The sequence below is a fragment of the Heteronotia binoei genome, chromosome 13 (assembly GCF_032191835.1).
Source record: "Heteronotia binoei isolate CCM8104 ecotype False Entrance Well chromosome 13, APGP_CSIRO_Hbin_v1, whole genome shotgun sequence".
Lineage (NCBI taxonomy): Eukaryota > Metazoa > Chordata > Lepidosauria > Squamata > Gekkonidae > Heteronotia > Heteronotia binoei.
In genome coordinates this window covers 13098748-13120480 of record NC_083235.1, presented here as the reverse complement: position 1 = coordinate 13120480, position 21733 = coordinate 13098748, and the positions used below count along the sequence as shown (strand labels likewise).

The window sequence follows — 21733 nt, the reverse complement described above, 5'->3', positions numbered from 1 at the left end:
ATCCCTGCTGTACAGCTTTGAAGAGGATTCACTACTCACAAGAACAGTTACATCAAGGCAAAAATATACATAAATAGAAAACCCTAACCCAATTCTGTCACTGCAATTAATGCGCACAAGTCTAGAGAGCCTGTCCTCGTGCCATTTGTTGACTCCCACTGCTGCTGGTTTTTCAGCTCATCCGGCACAAACTGTATTTGCTTATGCCGGTGAGTTTGTTTCCCATGCTCCTAATGGATTTTTTGAGGGGTGGGGGGAGGGGAATGCTAACTCCTAAGATGACAGTGCAAACCTGGAAGGCCCATTTATGCAATTTGGTTGCTTTTGACACAGCAGCTTTGCTGAGAATCAAGACTGGGGGTGTCTGACTGTTATGGAAAGCTGCTGAAGAGCTGAGAAAAGTTTCTTGGGTGATGACTGTATATACAAAATGGTGGGGGGAAATGGCTAAAGGGAGCAGGGAGAATTTTTGGCAGCTGCTGCGTTTTATTACAGGATCATATATATAGAATCATTTGTTTCTACACACACACACACACACATATGTATATAAACACAGGGCTTTTGTAGCAGGAAATCCTTTGCATATTAGGCCACACCCCCAATGTAGCCAATCCTTCAAGAGCTTACAGGGCTCTTCATACAGGGCCTACTGTAAGCTCCAGGAGGATTGGCTACATCAGGGGGTGTGGCCTAATACGCAAAGGAGCTCTCCTAGAATTCCACCCCTGCATATTAGGCCACACAGCACACACCCCTGCTGTAGCAATCCTCCAAGAGCTTACAGGGCTCTTCTTACAGGGCCTACTGTAAGCTCCAGGAGGATTGGCTACTTCAAGGGGTGTGGCCTAAAATGCAAAGGAGTTCTTGCTACAAAAAAGATATCTATCTATCTATCTATCTATCTATCTATCTATCTATCTATCTATCTATCTATCTATCTATCTATCTATCTATCTATCGCCCCTCTGGCACTGTGGGGAGGTTGGGGGGGTTGCATAGAGGGCTCCTCAAGAGAAGCCCTCCGTGCAAACTGGGTGATCTGGCCCCTCTCAGATTTCCGGTGCTGCAGGGAGGTTGGGGGGGGGGGGGTTGCATAGAGGGCTCCTCTGTGCCAAGGGGGCCCAATTTGGACCGGTGCTGGGGGCTCTCCCTCACCTACAGAAAAGGCCCTATGTGAAGCCATGGTGATGTCAGGGGTGTGTGGCTAATATGCAAATAAGTTCCTGCTGGGCTTTTTCTACAGAAAAGGCCCTGTGTGAAGCCATGGTGATGTCAGGGGTGGGTGGCCTAATATGCAAATGAGTTCCCGCTGGGCTTTTTCTACCCCCCCCCCCCCCGAAAAAAGCCCTGGGTATAAGCATTCGTGTGCATGCACACTTCTGAAGAAGCTTATACCAGAAGTAAATTTTGTTGGTCTTAAAGGTGCCACTGGGCTCAGTCTTTGTTCCATTGCTTTGGACCGACCTGGGTACCCTCCTGAAGTCACACTTGAAGAAGTGAGTAGTGACTCATGGAAGCTCCTCCCTTGTCACAAATTTTGTTAGTCTTCCAGATGCGCCTGGACTCTTCCTCTTTTCGGCTGCTACAGACGGGACTAACACAGTTGCCCATCTTGATCTATCTTAAAGCAATAGAACAAAGCAGTAGACAAGGGCACCTTTAAGACAAATTAAGTTTTATTCAGAATGTAAGCTTTCGTATGCTCTTAAGCTTACGAAAGCTTACATTCTGAATAAAACTTAGTTGGTCTTAAAGGTGCACTTGTCTACTGCTTTGTTCTATTGCTTCAGACCACCACGGCTGCCTACTGGGATCTATCTTAAAGCAAGGGATTCTTTCCCTCAGAATAAGGCTTCGCTCTTCGCCACTATGACAAAACTCAGACTGGAGCCTTCCAAAGTGAAGCCACCTGCTCTTATTCAAGACAAAGAGACTGAGTTTCCTTACTGATGACAGCTGTTAATGTGTTTAATAAACCACAGCCCCAGAGATCAGTTAAAAAAAAAAGCAATGATCTATACCTTCTTTTTGACCCATCACAGATTCGCTTGTCGTCTTACACCCCGAGACAACTGTCGTTGACTGGACAAGAGTGCAAGGCACCTGGGATTCTCTGTTCCTTATTGTCTGATTGATGCAAAACCTCCAGCGTCCAACAGGAGATGACTGGGGAGCAGACTCGCCTGGAGGAAGAGAGAGAAAAACCATAAGGGATGATCACGCCTCTATCACATTTGAAGTGTAAAACAACAACAAACCCCACCAAGACTTGCATAAATACAAATGCCTAGTAATCTAGATATTAGAATCTAAGTAAAGGATACATTTGAAGTCCCATGCCAGGAGCTCCCAACAATTCTTTTTTAGACTCACTTACTTTGGGCTCAGGGGCACAGCGGAGTCACTTACTTTGTGCTTGGGGGCACAGTTTGGACTGAGATGACAGAACAAGGGGAGGGCAGTTAAACTTTCGCCTCCTGCGCCATTTCCTCCAGTCTAAAACAGCTGCAGGGGGAAGCCATGACTGGAAAACTTATATGAACAAGTATCACCACATGCAAGTTTTCCAAATGGGATATCACACAGCAGCGTTTTGAGGCCATTTCAGATTGGGATCATGGTTCAGGAGGCTAAAGTTTAGCTCTATCCCTAAATTACATAGTCTTAACTCAAAATGGGCCCCTCTGCAACATGGTCAGTGGCTTCTTCAAAAGGGCTAGGAGTATATTAAGACTGACCAGGGTTGGCTCTGAGATTCACAAGCTCTGTCAGCACCTCTGACTGAGGACATTGCCCTCCCACTTCATTCCTTTTTCACTTTGCTTGCTGAGAAGCACTGCTCTTAAAAAACAGAACTTCCAAACCATTGCTACAGCCTGAACCTATCTGTCTTGGTTCACTGGAACTGATTGGCTTCCTCTTACACCACTCTACACAGTTTAACATGGGTGGTTATGACCCTCCTTCCGCTCACAAATACACATGATGTTATTTCACAGTGATGGATAAGAACGATGTATGGTTTAACGCCCCCCCCCCCCCAAAAAGATTAAAGCTGCTTCCATGGGAAATCCCCTTCCACCACCAGTGTGTCCCATACAAGCTTAAGACCCTTGCAACCCAACTCTACTCACTTGTCCCATGCTTGTGCACTGATGAAGCAAAAAAAAAAAAGGGGTTTGCAGGTGGAACCATCCCATCTTTCCTTAGATTCATTGGCTTTTCCTGCCTTACAGATTCCTGATGGTAGTACCAACCAAAATGGTAGGCGTCTGACCAGGGCTGTTTTTGTAGCAGGAACTCCTTTGCATATTAGGTCACACACTCCTGATGTAGCTAATCCTCCAAGAGCTTACAAACCCAACTGTAAACTCCAGGAGGATTGGCTACATCAGGAGGGTGTGGCCCAATATGCAAAGGAGTTCCTGCTGCAAAAACAAAAAAAAGCCCTGCATCTGACTATATCTGCACCTTTTTGTTTGCCACAGGATGGATCTGCATTCATCTTGTGGAGTCTGCCCTGTCCTAGACATCTCTGTATCATATCAGTTTTCACTAAAAACAGAGCCAAGCATGCAGTAATTAGCACACCAGATTGAGTTAGTCCCTGACTATCTTGTCCCCACTTCAAGAGTGTAGACCTCGAGTTCTTGCACCCTCATTTCAGTTGCATTTCAGCTGGAGCAGGGACATAACATCAACAAAGAACACTGCCCATGGAAGGAATGCCAGTTGTCCAGGAAGGAACAAGGATTCAAAGGTGCACCATAAAACATTCAATTTCAGCAGATTTCCTTTATAATCCAGAGTTTCCTTGTACACCAAGAAGGCTCTCTAAAGCATGCAGCCAGATTTACTCACATGTATCTGATTTATTACAAAGAGTTAATTGTACTCACTTTACTAAGGACAATTACTTTATACTACTTTTCAGGTAGGGGTGTGTGTATGTGTGTGGTTATAGCTCTCCACCATATGCCACAATAACTCATCTACTGTTTAACACCCACTTCATATAGCAGAGAAGATGAACACTCCCAGAATGCTAGCAATGCAATAGACTTGGCCACTGTGCAGCCATCAGTAGGGTTGGGGCCAGAGAGCCACTTTTAGGCATGTCTATGTTGACGGAAATTTTAAATCCTTTTATTTAGAAGAGCAGAATCTTGTGCCATATAATCACCTGCTTTTGAAGACGCTGCTCAGCTTCAAGATTAATTTACTGTGTAGCAAGGGAGGTTGCTCTTTCAGAAATATACTTGAAACCCTAGCAGCACACAAAACTAGTCATGCAGTTCTTTGGGTTTAACCTAGGTTTTCAAGTGGGCTAATCCCCTTGAGGGGTGTGGGGGGGGAAACAAAAAGAAATGTGTATCACAGCTGGCAGAAATTGCAAGCCAGCAGAAGACAGAAGTCCAGCTTGAGAAAAATACTGGTTCTGATTTGTTCAGCCAGGGTCACACCAGAATCAGAAATACAAAGACTACTCAATACTAACAATTAATACCTGCTGAAATAAAGTTATAAACTCTGACATCTTTGAGGGTTGGTCCATTATGGCAATTGAACAGTCCTTCATCATCGTGGGTTGGGGAGGGAATTAAGTTCACAGGAGAGGGTATATTCTTACTCTACTTTCCACTAAGGGAAAATCAGTAAGCAAGAGAGGATCCTATCGCTTTTCATCTATCGTGCCCACAATCCTTACAAAGAAACAATCATGGTTTAAACAGACTTACACCATTCACAGCTAATGGCAACATTTACAGTGTAATCCTAAGAACACTTTCATGGGAGGAAACCCTACAGAATAGACCTGTGTAGGGTCCTGAGCAGACCCATCTAGGGCAGCTCTCTTAAAACTACTGCTTAAACTAGGCTAACTTTTACACCTAATAAGTTATTCAGAGTAACACCACTAACTATATGGAATGGAGACCAGCTTGCTTTTTCAGTCTCCTCCCCGAGGTGAATATGAAGTTACCAACAGTCACAATGCAGGGGTTTATTTCCTGTTTTTGCTCACATCTCCCAAAATTCCCTTAGGCCATACTTACTAAAAGCTTTTATCCTGGCCTGAAGCTGGCCATAAACCACTCAGAATCTTTCAGTATAATAACATAAGAAAAGACCAGTGGTCCAGCAACCAGCACCCTCTCCCACACAGCAGCCAACCAGTTCCTCTGGAGATCCACCAACAGGGCATAAAGGCTGAGGCCTTTACCTGATACGAACGTAAGAGGAGTCCTGTTGGATCAGACCAGTAGTCTATCTAGTCCAGCATCCTGTCTCACACAGTAGCCAGCCAGTTCCACTGGAGGTCAACCAACATGGCACAGAAGCTGAGGCCTTCCCATGCTGTTGCCTTCTGGCTTTGGGATTCAGAGGATTACAGTCTCTGAATGTGGAGGTTCCCCAAAGTCACCACGGCTAATAGCCGTTGATAGGCCTTATCCTCCACGAATCTGTGTAATCTCCTTTTAAAGCTATTCCTATGGCCATCACTACATCCTCCTACAGCAAATTCCACATTTTAATCCCTCTCAGTGTAAAGAAGTATTTCCTTTTCCTTTAACCTTTTAGTTATCAGAACTAGAGCACAGAGTTGACAATATGCAAGAGCACATAGGAAGAACACCATTCTAAAAGTCAGCTACGAGACAGCGATTTCAACCACAAAAGCTGGCACAGCTGATGAGAAGGGAGTGTCTGCGCCCTTGCCGAGATGTTCAACACACAGTTCTATCACTTTCACCTTTAAGGCGGGGAAGGGAGGGTTGCTTTGCGTCCTTCAAGGGTTAGATGTTTTAAATAGTTACTTACTGCCCGTTTGAGTAGATGCTGGGTTTATCTGAACTTGTTCAGAAGATCCTGTCTGAATTAAAAACGAACAGATAAATATAAAACGGGAGTTTCCCAACACAAGCACACACTTTTCCCAGAACAGCCGGTGTGGCTAAACGAATGGAACTTACCTGGGCACAAGCCGGATCTGAAGAAGTGGCATCCGCGCCAGAAGTTCTCTCTTCGGCAGGAAGGCTACGAATGATGTCCTGGGCCTGGCACACGATGGCCTTCAGTTCCTCCACAAATTTCTCTTTCTCGCTTTCCAGTACAAAGTTATCTTCGACCTAATTTGGAGGAGGGGTGGGGAGAGAATCCAAACAGGTATGAGATAACGACTCAGTCGCCCCAGCAGAAGGCATAGATGGAAGCTTCCCTATTAAGAACATAAAAGAAGCCATGTTGGATCATGCCAGTGGCCCATCCAGTCCAACACTGTACCACACAGTGGCCAAAACACACACACACACACAGTGGCTAATAGTCACTGATGGACCTCTGCTCCATATTTTTATCCAATCCCCTATTGCTACTGAAGTGCTATCCCACCTGCCTCAAATATAGTTTATCAGATTCTTTACAAAGGAAAACAACGGTTATGTTTGCATAATGCAGTGTAATTCACTAAACTCACACAAATCAATTAAATATACTCTTCAATGCTCTCATAGCTTGAAGAATTACAGGCATCATAAAATGCAATGAAAAAACAGGACTCACCATGAAAAGTGTTCTAGAAAGGGAAATGTGTTTTCTCAAGCAATGTTAACTCCCTCTCCCCCATGTCAAATATCATCTTCTCACATGCAGTAATACACAATACTTGTACCTAAGGTTGCCAGCACTGGGATGGAAAATACCTGGAGATTTTGAGGGCGGAAACTGTGAGCAGCGGGGTTTGGGGAGGGAAGGAACTTCAGTGGGGTGTAATGCCATAGACTCCACCTTCCAAAGTGGCCATTTTCTCCAGGGGAAGTGATCGTTGCCTGGAGACCAGATGTAATCCCGGGAGACCACCGCCTGCCACCTGGAGGTTGGCAACCCTACTTAAATTCCATTTTATACCTCTGAAAGAGTCTTTGCTTTCCAAAACAGTAACTCCATTAACATCAAGAAAATTCTTATAGAGCCAAAGCTGCCCTGAGCCCGCCCGCCTCGGTGGGAAGGGCGGGATATAAATCAAATAAATAAATAAAATTTTATTTATAAATAATAAAAATTTGAAACATACGGAGCTCAAATCATATTACTACTTTGTTCATTTAATTTAAAATTACTGCCAGGGCTTTTTTTTGTAGCAGGTACTCCTTTGCATATTAGGCCACACACTCCTGATGTAGCCAATCCTCCAAGAGCTTACAATAGGCCCTGTAAGAAGATCCCTGTAAGCTCTTGGAAGATTGGCTACATCAGGGGTGTGTGGCCTAATATGCAGGGGTGGAATTCTAGGAGAGCTCCTTTGCATATTAGGCCACACCCCCTGATGCAGCAATCCTCCTGGAGCTTACAATAGGCCCTGTACGAAGAGCCCTGTATGCTCTTGGAGGATTGGCTACATCAGGAGTGTGTGGCCTAATATGCAAAGGAGTTTCTGCTACAAAAAAAAGCCCTGCAAGTGTGTTCCAATCCACTCTGACATGGAATTCTCAGGGGTCTCCAGTCAAGAGAGTGATTGGATCCATACCTGATTAGTTTCAGCAATGCTGCCACATCAGATGCTCCCAGACCATTCACATGCTTTGGTAAAAAATTTCTTGCCAAAACAGTACAAGAGTGCATGCATAAGAGGTGCTCCTCCTACACTGCTGCATCTGCACCTATGAGACACAACAGCTCCACTATGCATCCTCAGTAGATACCAATATAACATGCAATGTTATTGGTATTAGGAAGTTAAACAATAAGGCTGCTAATCTTATAGTTAAAGAAGAAATGGGTACAATTCTGAAAGCCTTCTTCTGGAATCATTTATCCAGACTGCCTTGAAAATATCTCTTTTTTTTGTTTCATGAGCTTCTGATAGTTAGGGCTAAAAACAGGTTGCTTACCTGTAACTTTTGATCTTCGAGTGGGTCACCTGTGCAGTCTACACACTTGGGGTTCGTTGTCCTTTGCTCGAAGCCGACCTCGGAGAACTTCAATAGCAGTGAAGCGTGTTTTTGGCAGGCTCCTCTCCCGCCCTGGGGAGCAGGCATACAATGCGCATGCTTAGAATGGGGGAGGAGCTCTGCCTCCTGCTCAGTTTCTTCCAGCCGCTGCTAGCAAATCCAACCACAGGTAAGGAGAAGGGAGTGCCAGCAGTGGGGAAGGCTGGGCGGGTCGTGTGCGACTGCACAGGTGACCACTCGAAGATCATAAGTTACAGGTAAGCGACCTGTTTATCTTCTTTGTGGTCCCTGTGCAGTCCACACACTTGGGTGAATAGCAAGCTACCATACCTGGATGGTGGGTGCTGATACAAGATCTGAGCAATCTAGAATCAGGCAGAGGTTAGTAACATGTAAACATGCTTTTTTGCAGGCTCACCTGAGTTCCAGTGCTGATGCAGTCACTGGAAAATAGATAAGATGGATCTCCCGAAGGACGCATCTCGCCTAGAGCGACATTGAGGGAGTAGTGCGTCACGAATGTGGTAGGGGAAGACCAAGTGGCTGCCGCACAGATGTCTTCCAGAGGAACCCCATGAAAAAGGCAGAGGAAGTTGAAACCACTCTCGTGGAATGACAGCGGATTACCTCAGATAAGGGTTCTTTTGTAATCTCATAGCACAGCCTTATAGTAGAGGACACCCACTTAGAAAGGCATTGAGGTGAGACCTTGACACCTCGTTGAGGAGCACCATAGGCCACAAAGAGTCTTTGGTCTTTTCTGAAGGCAGCTGTCCTATGTAGGTAGAAGGCAAGTGCTCTACGCACATCTACTGTGTGTACAGCTTTCTGGATGTTGTCCGTAGGATTGGGGCAGAAAGTTGGCAATAGGTGGATTGTGAGAGATGAAAGGGCGACAAAACCTTGGGTAGAAAGGTTGGATCTGAACGCTAGTACCACCTTATCTTTGTGGAAAACAGTATATGGTGGATCAGATCTGAACGCTGATAAGTCACTTGCTCTCTTAGCTGACGTTATGCCTACTAGGAATGCCGTCTTCAAGAAAGAAGCTGTAGGGAAGCCATGGCTAAACGCTCAAAGAGTTTTCCCATGAGCTGTGTGAGAACAAGGGAGAGACTCCATGGAGATATAAAGGGTTTGATGGAAGGTTTAAGATGTGAATATCCTTTAAGGAATGCTTTCGAGAGTGCATGCGAGAATACTGAAAAATTGTTCACCAGGGCGTGGAAAGCCAAAATGGCAGATAGATGGACTTTTAGAGAAGAGAAGCTAAGGCCAGTGCTGGAGAGGGAAAGCAAGTAAGAGAAAAGCAACTGCAAGGCCCCTGTAAACGGGTCCACCGCACGCTTTTCCGCATAAAGTGCGAAATACTTCCACTTTAGTTGGTAAGACTTGCGTGTCGACGGCTTTCTGTCATTTTGGAGTATCTCTTACTTCAGGAGGAAAGGCTAAGGTTTGATCCTCCAGGTGGTCAACTGGAAGAACTTCCGGTCATGATGGTAAACGTTCCAGTTGTGTTGAGTTAGAATGCCGGGAGCTAGAGGCAAACAACGATGATTCCCTCGAGAGAGCAGCAGCAGAGGCGAAAACCAGGCTTGACGGGGCCACCACAGGGTTATCAATATGCAATCCGTGTGGTCCGTCCGTATTTTTTGTATAGTCCTGGCGGTATAGTATTGGTGGGAACATGTAGAAGAGCTTCCCCAACCATCGATGGAGAAAAGCATCCCCTAACGAATGATTCTTCGGAGGGCCCCTGCTGAAGATTTCACATTAGCGTGGGACGCAAATGCATCCACTTGTGGAGGGCCCCAAGCTTCGAAGATAGGGCGAAGGTAGTGATCGTTAAGCGTCCATTCCAGGTCGCTGGGTTGTGATTTGCTGAGCACATCTGCGTGAGTGTTCAGTACTCCCGGCAAGTGCACTGCAGAGAGAAAGATGTTGTTGCAAATGCACCAATTTCAAAGGAGTAGAGCTTGTTTGTAGAGGGACGGTGAGCGCGTGCCCCCGTTTGTTGACATAATACACAGTGGTGACATTGTCCGAGGCCACCTGGATGTGGTGATGTCTTAGTCGCAAGAGGAACGATTTCAGAGCATGCTGCACAGCCATGAGTTCTAACGCATTGATGTGTCTTAAACTGTCCGTAGTGGACCAAGTTGCTTGAGCTGTGAATTCCCCGCGGTGGGCTCCCCAGCCACTGAGTGAAGCATCTGTGGCTAGCATTCTGGTGGGCGGAGGAAGTTGAAAGTCCTTGCCCATTAATAAATTGCTGTCCAGTAACCACCTTTTCAGGGAGTGTAGGATATCCTCTGGAACAGTCAATGGCAGGTTTTGAGGATGAGTCATTGGTTTGAAATGGTGAAGAAACCACAACTGGAGTGGTCGCATCCTCAGACAGGCAAATGGAATCATTGCAGTTGTGGCAGCCATGAGGCCTAGTAAGCATTGAATAGACTCCGCTGACTGAGTCGGAGTTAGAAGAAATTTTCGAATTAGAATCTTTAGCGTTTGAGCTCTGTCCAAGGGCAGAAAGGCTTTGAAAACTGTCGTGTCAATGACTGCTTCAATGAAAGGAAGACTTTGTGTGGGTTGTAAATGCGATTTCACAAAGTTCATAGAGAGGCCTAGGCTCTGGAGGTACTCCAGGGTCGATGTTATATCCTTCTGCAGCTGGTTGGCTGATAATGACACCATCAGCCAGTCATCAATATACAGAAAAACTTGTATTCCTTGCTGACGTAGTGCTGCTGCCATCACGGCCATATATTTTGTGAAGACATGAGGGGCAGTAGCGAGGCCGAAGGGCAAAGCCTTGTACTGGTAGTGAGTCTGGCCTATCGTAAACCGTAGATAGCAACAGTGGTGTGGATAGATGGTGACGTGAAAATAGGTGTCTTGCAGGTCCAAGGATGCTAGCCAGGCGTCCTTCGGCAACAATTGTAAGATCATTTGTAGGGTGATCATCCGGAACTTTTGGGGGTGTATGAAGCGGTTGAGATCCCTCAGGTCCATGATGGGGCGTTTCCCCCCATCTTTCTTGGGGACGATGAAGTAGCATATATAGAAGCCCGTTTTGAGCTTGGAGGAAGGCACAGGTTCTATTGCCCTTTTGGACAATAAGGAGCACACTTCGTCGTGGAGGACCGGGGAGAAAGGAGTTGGTACGAAATGAGAGGATACGGGCAACTCTGAAAATTCAATGGCATATCTCACTCTGATGATTGTGAGGACCCAGACATCTGTTGTAAGGGACTCCCAAAGATGTTGAAAGGGAGAAAGTCTGGTTCCTAGTTGAGATGTGTTGGAATTTAGTGGAGTTCCAGATGAATGAGGCCGTCAAACTGACTGCTTGGCGATGGACGTTTTGACAGGTTCGATTTCTGTTTGTTGGAATAGGCAGGTCTAGATGCAGTAGAGAATTGCTTCCGTCTCCAATTGTCAGAAGACTTAGGAGGGTAATATCTCTTTTGAGAGGACCATTACCTGGGCCTGTAAGGTTTAGATGAGGAAGAAGGGGTCATAACCCCTAGACATTTTGCTTTCTTCCTGCTGAGAGGACCTCACCAGTGGTTGTGTGAAACAGGCCCTCTCCGTCAAAGGGAAGACCTTCAAACTTTGTCTTGAGATTAGGTTGGAGGGTGGTCGAGAGGAGCCAAGCATGGCGGCGAATAGCTATGGAGGTGGTTAGCACTCTAGATGAGCATGATGCTGCATGTTTCAGTGAATTTATTTGCTGTCGAGAGACTGCAGATAGCTCTTGAATAACAGCTGATGCTTGAGGAAGTGCAGAATCAGGAAGGTCAGCAAAGGTGTGAGATAGTTGGCTAGATTGAAATTATAAGCAGAAAAATACGCCAGGTAAGTGTGTAACTTACTTAAGGTGGTGGTAGTGGAGTATAGCTTCCTACCCAATGCATCTTGTTTACGACCCTCTCTCTCGGGAGGTGCCGGGTGCCTAGTCGGTTTTGACTTGGAGACAGAGTGGATAATCATCGAGTTTGGTGCAGAATGAGAGAATAAAAACTTTGCTTCGGAGGACTGAACTCTGTAAAGGGCGTCTAGACGTTTGGGATTTGGTGGGATAGAGGCAGGAGTTTCCCAAGCCTCCTTCAGAGTTGCAAGGTGTATGGCCAACATATGAAGCACAGTTGCTGGTAGCAATTGGTCCTGGACAAGTTTGTATACCAAATCTGTAACCTCAGGTTTATCCGTGTTAACAGGGATATGCAGAGCTTCAGCCATCCTCATGATCATCTCCAGATACGGTTTCGCCCCATCAGATGGTGATAAGGGATGGAGGAGTAATATCATTTGGCTGTCCGGGAAGCAGCGGGTCCGCAGTCTCAGAGGAAGAAGAGGCTGACGATGAAGTGTCGGAACATGGGTCCTCTGTGTCTATCGGAGCCGGGGAACAGGATCCCACTGCAGGAGATCATCCGGCATGTATATAGGATCTAGAACAGCCGCAGGCAATTGAGATCATCCGGCATGTATACAGGATCTAGAACAGGCACAGGCAATCGAGAGGGTGCTCCAGCAGCTGCTGAAGCTTTTGATGCTGCATAAGGGGTGAGTTTTGGTGGCTAAGGAACATCATGTGCAGTAGTAACCTCGGCCGGTTTAGAGCCCATGGAGGGAATGGTGGAGAGAGTTGGTTTACCATTTGGATAATTACGGTGGTACCATTGTGTATAGGGTTAGGTGTTCAGGAGAAGGTGTTCTCGAAGGTGTCGGAGTTGGTGAATATCACCAATGATTAGTAGACCTGTATCTAGATGTCAAGCGAGATTGACGACGGTTCCCATGTCCATAGGACGCTCTCGAAGTCAATCGACGATGTCGAGAAGTTGAGTGGAGCCTCGAAGTGGATCGCGAACAGTGACAGCTTCCGTGAGCCCCCCCAAAAGTCGAGCGCCTGTGCTGTGAAGTGGAATGTGAATGACATCGGCTTCGACGAGATGTCCTGGAAGTTGAACGATGATGTCTGGAGCTGGATCGACTTCCAGAAGCGGGAGCGAGTGTGCCTAGAGTGCGAGTAAGATCTTTCAAGCATGGCTCCTTGGGTGGTAAACTGGGCAGGTCTCAGAAGAGTGCACCGAGAATGGCCCAAGAGAGACAGGTTCGGCACCTCACGGAACCAGGCTGTTCTTTCTGATGCAGAGAGTTGGTTATCAGATCGGTATTAGAGACCAGATCCACCTGCATCAAGGGCTTTATTTATTGTTGCTGCAGCCGATTGTAAGGCTTCGATGTCAACGTTTTCATTATCTGGGATGACGATAACAGTAGAGGGATCTATAGGAGTCGTCAACGTCGAGAGCCCTGGCGGGGCTGTTGGTAACGTCGTAGCAGTAGACAAGCTTCCTTGGATCGTAAAAACAGAGGCTGTAGAAGTTGACATCGATGTCGTAGTAGTCAAAGTCAAAATCATAGAAGGCGACATCATAATGGTCTGTGTCGTTGTGGAAGTCGATGCTTGCTGCGATGAGGCAGCCATCTTAGGAACTGTAGTTGGAGCCTTCGATGTCGTGGAGTGATGTCTGTCCTTTTTATCGGTCTTATGCTTCTTTTTATGAAAAGCAGCCGATGAGGCCGAATCTCCCTGCTTCTTTTGGGAGGGAGGTGGTGGGGTTTTCGAAGCCGAGGATTGGGGCATCAGTGATCGCTTAAGTAGGTGACTTTGAAGATGCGCGGCTCAGTTTTTTTGCGTCTCCTTGCCAAACCCCGTACAATGAACACAAGTCTCGACTTTGTGTCCCTCTCCAGGGCACAAAAGCAATGGGAATGTCCGTCCGTGGATGGGAGCTTCGCCTGACACTTTAGGCACCTTTTTAAAAAGGTGGTGGACCCCTTTTTATCCTCCAGGGTGAGGAGGGGAAGGAGCGAAAGAAAGAAATTTTACACTCACGAAGGAGCCTTTTTTCCCCCCCTTAGGAATTGTAGAAGAATGATAGTTGAAGAAGGATGAAGACATGAACAAAGAAGAACACGCTGAGGAAAACTATGAAGGAGCTAAGATCAACGTGGTCCGATAAGAGCAGCGGTAAAAAAGAAACTGAGCAGGAGGCAGAGCTCCTCCCCCGTTCTAGGCATGTGCACTGTATGCCTGCTCCCCAGGGCGGGAGAGGAGCCCGCCAAAAACACGCTTCGCTGCTATTGGGAGTTCTCCGAGGTCGGCTTCGAGCAAAGGGCACGAACCCCAAGTGCGTAGACTGCACAGGGACCACGAAGAAGATGATATCCTTTTGTACAAGATGAATTGACAGACATGACAAATTATATTGAAAGCCTGAGATTTATTTATTTATTTGTAGCAGGAGCTCCTTTGCATATTAGGCTACACACCCCTGATGTAGCCATTAGTATCTTTTCTTCCTTATGGAGTGAGGGCGGCAGGGTAGACCTCCATAATTGTGGAGCTGCCACCAAAAAGGCCCTCTCTTGTGTACCCACCAAACACGTTCTCTTTAACTGGTGGGACAGACAGAAGGGCCCTGCTCTATGATGTTAATTCTAGGGCAGGAACATAGGGGAGAGAAGATGATATTGGATTTATAACCCGTCCTATACTCTGAATCTCAGTCTCAGAGCAGTCACAATCTCCTTTACCTCCCCGCCGCCCCACAACAGACACCCTGTGAGGTAGGTGGGGCTAAGAGAGCTCTTGCGGCAGCTGTCCTTTCAAGAACAACTCTTGTAAAAGCTATGGCTAACCCAAGGCCATTCCAGCAGCTGCAAGTGGAGGAGTGGGGAATCAAACCTGGTTCTCCCAAATAAGAGTCCGTGCACTTAACCACTACATCAAACTGGCTCTCAAGAAGAAATAATAGCTTTAAGTTTAAATAGTAAATAAGATTTTTTGAAAAAATACTCTGGGGTTCTTACACACAGTTTCAAATGACTATGACTAAACCTAGGAGGATGAATTTAATCTCAAATCTCTAGCTTTGTTTTCTTGTAGATTCTCCTGTAACAGGCTTTCATCTTTGCTATCTCCTCTAAACCAGTCAAGATTAGCACTTTAAATACTCTACATCGAGTGCAAGATTAGTAAATTCATTTTTATAGCATTTATTCCACCTTTATGAGAAGCCTGCACCAATCCTCACATCCACAGCTATAGAGAAATGCTACAAACGGAAACAAAAAAGCCATGCACTTCGTCTTGAGCAACCCAAACAACTGAGATAGAAACCAAAGCATCCCTCTAAGTCAAGTGACCAGCTGGAACGTCACTGGTAACACAGCACAAGAGGGGAAATGGGGCCCGTGACACTTGCCATGTAATCAGCAATGTCTTCTGGAGCATCTCCGTCAACATCAAATTTAAACGTCACCATCTTGTTGTTGTGAGTCTCTAGCTGGCATTCCACGGTGTTGTCCCCTGATGTTGACACCTGATTAAAGAGAGAACACTGTCACCGTGCCATCAGAAGGAGGTACAGCGTTGTTTCTTCTTCCCAAGCAGGCAAGGATTACTCCTTTTTCAGCAATCCTTTCAAAAATGAAAGAAATGAGAGGGGCAAAGCACCGGCAATCAGCTCTCTTTACTTTAAAAGGTTCAGCACTATTGAGACACACACTCTTTATACTGTGCTAACTCATGACAGTGGCCAAAGATGATGAGTTTCTGTGGCATCTGTCATCAGATAAAAGGGCCGGTGTTCCATGGGATACAAACCTTTCCTTTCAACGACCACCTAGTTCCAAATAGCTATGATTCATTTTAATAACCTTTGGACTGGATTCTAGGTCCCATTCATGCTTCATGTTATTGAAAGAGCAGCTGGCAACAATCCAAGAGAAGTCAGAAAAACAAATTTAAACCACACAGATTTGTCCCACGCCATACAAACAAATAATGCTAGGATTGTTAATATATAACAGTAATATGTGCAAACAATAATTTACCCCACATTGTAAACAATTTTTGAAGTAGTACGTTTTTCAAGCCTCAAAATCCACCCCACAGTAAAACATCAATCATGGGAACAAAATCGCAAACACACACGTGTTGAAAGTAGACCTAGTTGAACAGGTTTCAATACAGTTTCTCCATAAGACCTTGCCCAGAAAAATTGTTTATTAGCATCCTAAACTTCCCATAAAATTATTATTAAAATATGAAAAACACACACTGCCTAAATTATTTTCTCTGAATATCAGCTGTAAATTAGCCAAAGCTGCAGCTCCTTAACGTGCACTATTCATGTCTGAAATCCAGGATACAAAAGTCAACCTGATATCAAATACAGTATCGTTGGGTGCAGGAGGGAAGGCAGCATGGCACAGCCCAATCTTGCAAGATCTCAGCAGCTACCTGGATGGGAGGCCACCAAGGAAGGCTCTGCAGAGGAAGGTAATGGCAAACAGCCTCTTCTTCTCATTTGCATTTAAAGTCCGTTAACTGGAGTCGCCATGAGTCAGCTGTGTCTTGAAGGCCCTACACATATACTCATTGTTGGGTGCAAATGTCCACATGTAAAATGCCAACAGCTTTGCAACACCAGGGCGGCATTAAGGCCCAGGCAAACAACTCCCAAGACAGATGTTTGTAAGAGCCAAGCCATGCCAGGCAGAATCAATTTTTGGAGACAGACGTCCTGACAGTGCATTCCGTTCTGGAACCTCAGACAAGACCCGCCCTCGACTCAGCGCTTGAAACATACAAACCTGAAGCACAGTGAGCTGGAATTTGGTTCCCTTCTCTGCTCGGGCACAGGACGCCCTCCTCTGCTTGCTCTTGTCCTTGCCATTTCCGCTAGGAAGGTCGTTCCCGTTGGCGCTGTCCTTCAGTGGGGCTGCATCAGGAACTGGGCTAAAAGGATACAAAAAGCACATAAGCATGCTAGAAAGGAATACATGGGACTCTCCTTAAAGGGCAACTGGAAAGACTTCTGCTCTTTCATTTTGAAAGACTGGTTTGGGTTCTCTCTCTTGTATCAGGTAGCCTAATCACGGCTGGGGCTGGCAGCCAAACACATTCGATATTTGCTAAGCAGTCTGGTTAGAAGGAAGTCCTCCTTCACCCAAAGGGTGATGAACACATGGGATTCACTGTCACAGGAGGTGGCAGCGACTACAAGCATTGCCAGCTTCAAGAGGGGATTGGATGAACACAGGGTGCTTTTTTTAGCAGGAACGCACAGGAACAAAGTTCCGGCTGGCTTGGTGTCAGGGGCAAATAGGCAAATAAGTCTCTGCAAAACAAGGGTGACATCAGGGGGTGTAGCCTAATATGTAAATGAGTTCCTGCTGGGCTTTTTCTACCAAAAAAGTCCTGGATGAACATATGGAGTAGAGGTCCATCAGTGGCTATTAGCCACAGGGTATAGATGGAACTCCCTGTCTGGGTCAGTGATGCTCTGTATTCTTGGTGTTTGGGGGAGGGGGCAACAGTTTGAGGGTGTCTAGTGTCCTGGCCCCACTGATGGACCTCCTGATGGCACCTGTTTTTTTTGGCTACTGTGTGACACAGAGTCTTGGACTGGATGGGCCATTGGCCTGATCCAACATGGCTTCTCTTATGTTCTTGTGGCTGGGGCAGTGATGCCCTGTATTCTTGGGGTGGGGGGAACAGTGGGAGGGCTTCTGGTATCCTGGCCCCACTGATGGACCTCCAGATGGCACCTGATTTTTGGCCCCTGTGTGACACAGAGTATTGGACTGGATGGGCCATTGGCCTGATCCAACATGGCTTCTCTTATGTTCTTATGTCTAACGCAGTAATGTTCTGTATTCTTGATGCTTGGAGGGAGGAACAGTGGGAGGGTATCTAGTGTCCTGGCCCCATTGATGGACCTCCTGATGGCACCTGGTTTTCTGTGTGACACAGAATATTGGACTGGATGGGCCATTGGCCTGATCCAACATGGCTTCTCTTATGTTCTTATGAAACAACAAAGGAACAACCAGAATAAGGCTATGGATAGGGATTAATTTTTAAGAGCGCTTTTGCATTTTTGTTTTCGTCATTTATGTGTCCCTATTGCTGCATTTTTTTCTTTTCTACGTGTGTTTTTCTCCCTGTAGTAGTTGATTTGATATTACAGTGCTGTATGACCAGCATAAATACTAGACATTCAGAAATGTAATACCAAATCAACCACTATAGGGAACAAAGCACATGCAGAAAAGAAAAAAGCAACAGCCACACACAAGCAACGAAATGAGAGTGTATAAGAGCCATTAAGAGAATTGGCTGTCTTTCCCCATAATGCACATGCATTTCTTTTGTCATATTACCATCCCTCCTCAAACAGAATTTGAAGGGGTTTTGTTTTAAGTACAGCAAAAACACAGAGACCACAAAGATCTGTGGGATAACTGCAGGCAACAATGGTTCTATCAGTACCACTTCCAGCACACTGAAAACTACTGTTTACTTTCCACTTTGGTGGGTCGGGGAGTTGGGGGAAGAATATACCCACACAACTCATTTGGCAATGCAGAGCAGTGCATCCCAAAAGTCTCTACCACGTCTCTACTGTGCCCACACATTGTTTATGTCAGGTACCTCTTGTTCTACTTTGAATGCCATCCCCTAAAAGTGTTGCTTTAAAACAAAGTCCCAAATGAATTACTGTGGAGTAGAGATGGGCACGATCCGGTTGACAAACTAAAGTTCATCATGAATTTTGACCCATTCATGGTTTGCAAACCAAAATTCATGAACTGAAGAACTGCAGTGAACTTCCATGAGTTCTGGCGCATGAGTTCATGGCGGCTTGTGACAATTCAAGAGAAACAGCTGAGTGGCTGGGAGCTCCCCACTGCCAGGAAGGAACCATTTAAACCTTGTTTTTAGCCCCCTGTGGCTTTTCATAGGGAGCAGGAAGAGTTTAAAAGAAAGGGGTGAAGTATCTTCTTGAGAGCATTTGACCCCCACCTTTCTGCTGGCCTGCAGACAGGAGGGGGTGAAGTGCCCCCAGGGAGACGCTTCACTCCTGTAATCAACCCTCTGGTTTTGTCCCCTCCCGCCCTTCCAAAGTGGCAGGGAACAAAACCGGAGGGTTAAATGGCCGGGAGCCATTTAAACCCTCCTGCTCTCCGCTGCTTCAAGAGGGGGAGGAGCAGAACCGAAGAATTTAAGTGCCTGGGAGCCATATAAACCCCTGCTTTCTGCTCCTGGTCTCTTCCCTGAGGAGCAGAAAGTAGAGGTTTAAACTTTAAATGGCTTACAAATCTATACCAATGGGCTTGGTTCTCAAACCGGCGTATCTGTTCATGTAGGTTCATATTTCAGTTTATAGTTCAGCCACAAATCATGAACCAAACTGCAAAAATGCCTATCCCTAATCTGGAGCAGACTCACCCTTGAACAGAATCTTGTTTTTGAACGGCTGTTTGTTGTTCCGGTGCTGAGATGGAGACCTAAAGGGGAAGATGAGGGGACAGAATACAATGAAATTAATACAATTAGCCATTCAGACTGATGGACATCTTAGCTAAATGATACAGCTACTATTAGGAGAAGAAGTTAAACCGAATTAAGAGAGACTGAAGTAAAACTCCAGGACAAGCTACACTACACTTTATGACATATCATCTGTCAAATGAATGGTTTTGCAACCGCCATGCGAAGGAAGATATGCTTTTATATAGCTAAATCCAGTTTCTCCAAAACACCCAGGATGGCTAAGTAAGTCATGCTTCCTAGATACTTTAAAGAAAATCAGGCTGGTGAAGGAACAGTGTCAACGAAAGGGATAACTGGGGTAGCTATCTCTTCCTGACAGAGCAGTTACATTTTTAACAATTTTCCTATTGTTCAAATAAAGTCTTGCATTTAGTTCCCGCTGAAAGCCACACTTGACAGTTTATCAAAATCTCTGTCACAAATACCGCTTGTGAAACAGATTAGAAACATTTGAACTGGCTAGCAAGCATTAAGATCACAATATGGGAAGAAGGGGGGCTTTTATTTCTTCTGCACCCTTCCTAAAAGGGCAATTAAATCTGCTTTAGATTGATTGGTTCTGAAGAAAACGTAACTGCATGCTAAGCACAACATTGTAAACAAAACCGAAACGTAGGGACTCGAAGCTTGTATTTCACTTCTATGATCCAAGATTTTATGGCACTTACCAATTATTTTGTACGATATAGCTGTTTTCAGTACATGTGCATCCTGCCATGGAAAAACTACATAGAAAGTTTTAAAAGGTAAAAAAAAATCTATAATGGCAGAATCCTGAGTGGCTTAATAAGTGTGTCAAACATGTGGCTCAGAGGCCAAATCAGGCCCTTGGAGGGCTCCTATGAGGCCCCTGAGCAACTGGCTGTCATCTGCTTCCTTCTCCCTCTCTCTTGCTTTGCCAGGCTCTCTCAATCACACAGCAGAGCTACTGAGCCAAGCCTCTCTTGCTTGAGGTTCTTCCCCCTCCTGGTCCCCTGGGGACGGAAGGAAAGAACCAGTTCCCTTTGCCCAGTTCCCTGGATCACACAGGAGAGATACAAAGAAAGCACCTTTAAGTCCAAGTGCTAATGTTTTAAGCATGCTTTATTTTAATTTTTTTTTTAAATCTTTAATTTTTTTATGTGTGTCCTTTATAAAGTTTTTATCTCTGCTACCTAAACTTAAATAGGTACACGTGCAGTCCGGCCTGACATGGCCCGGCCCAACAAGGTCTCATTTATGTCAGATTCGGCCCTCATAACAAATGAATTCAACACCCCTGCTGTAGAAGAAACAATCACTTCAGCTTGGGTCCACAGCCTTTTTTGAGCCTGTGGCATCTTTGTGGAATTCTGACACAGCATGATGGATGCAACCACAAAATGGCTGCCTCGGGAGGCGGAGCCAGCTACAAAATGATTGCTGCAGCATGACTGCAGTGACACAGCAAAGATCTTTGTGCTGCGGGGGCAGCTGCTGCCAAAGCAATATTTTTTTCTAAAAAAAAATATGTACAACCAATGAAATTTCCAATAGCAAAAGCCCCACCTGACCCCGCCCACTTTCTAAAAGCACTTGGCAGGTGCCAGGAAAGGTGTAGGCGGATATCATGCCCCCCACGTGCACCGTGTTGGGGACCCCTGCACTAAAGACTTACCCAGGGTCAGTTCATATGTCATAAGGGTCTTGTGTCCTCCACGTGTCTCCTACAGGCCTACAGGCCCTGTCAATCAAATGTATGCTTGAAGCCTTATGCCAGGGGTGTCGAACTCATTTGTTATGAGGGCCGGATCTGACATAAATGAGACCTTGTTGTGTCAGGTTGGGCCGAGCTATGTCAGGCCAGGCCATGTGTGTACCTATTTAAGATTAGGTAGCAGAGATACAAATTTTATAAAGAACACGGACAAACACAAATATATATTTTTTAAAAACTTAAAATATGCTTAAAAAGTTAGCACTCATTGGTCTTAAAGATGCTTTCTATGTATTTCTCCCATGGGATTCAGGGAACTGGGCGGAAGCTCTTTCCTTCCTTCCCAGGGAACTGGGAGGGGGGAGGGGCCTCAGCCAGTAGCTCTGCTGTGCAATTGAGAGAGCCTGGCTCAGCAAGCTATTCCTCCCCCCTTCCTCCCCAAGGAAGAAGACTCAGCCAATGGAGAAAATTGAGGTTTTGCTCTGTAGCTCCTGTGCAATTGAGCAAGCCTGGCAAAGCAAACTTTGATGCAGAAGGAAGCAAGAGAGAGGGAGAAGGAAGCAGATGACAGCCAGTTGCTTGGGGGCTTGATAAGAGCCCTTCAGGGGCCTGATTTGGCCCCTGAACTGCATGTCTGACACCCTTGCCTTATGCTAAGAATTTAATTCCCAAGTGCATGCG

General features: G+C 45.8%; 1 protein-coding gene across 1 annotated transcript in view; it reads right to left on the bottom strand.

The window, feature by feature from the left end:
* The window catches only part of WNK3 (WNK lysine deficient protein kinase 3), a 166505-nt gene that overhangs the window by 26070 nt on the left and 118702 nt on the right, over positions 1 to 21733 (bottom strand). The window contains exons 12-17 of the mRNA XM_060253263.1: positions 19273 to 19331; positions 16632 to 16776; positions 15239 to 15355; positions 5979 to 6134; positions 5827 to 5878; positions 2025 to 2186 (exon numbers count right to left, since the gene is read on the bottom strand). Of these exons, the coding sequence (XP_060109246.1) occupies positions 2025 to 2186; positions 5827 to 5878; positions 5979 to 6134; positions 15239 to 15355; positions 16632 to 16776; positions 19273 to 19331 (691 nt within the window). The remainder of the gene's footprint in view (positions 1 to 2024; positions 2187 to 5826; positions 5879 to 5978; positions 6135 to 15238; positions 15356 to 16631; positions 16777 to 19272; positions 19332 to 21733) is intronic.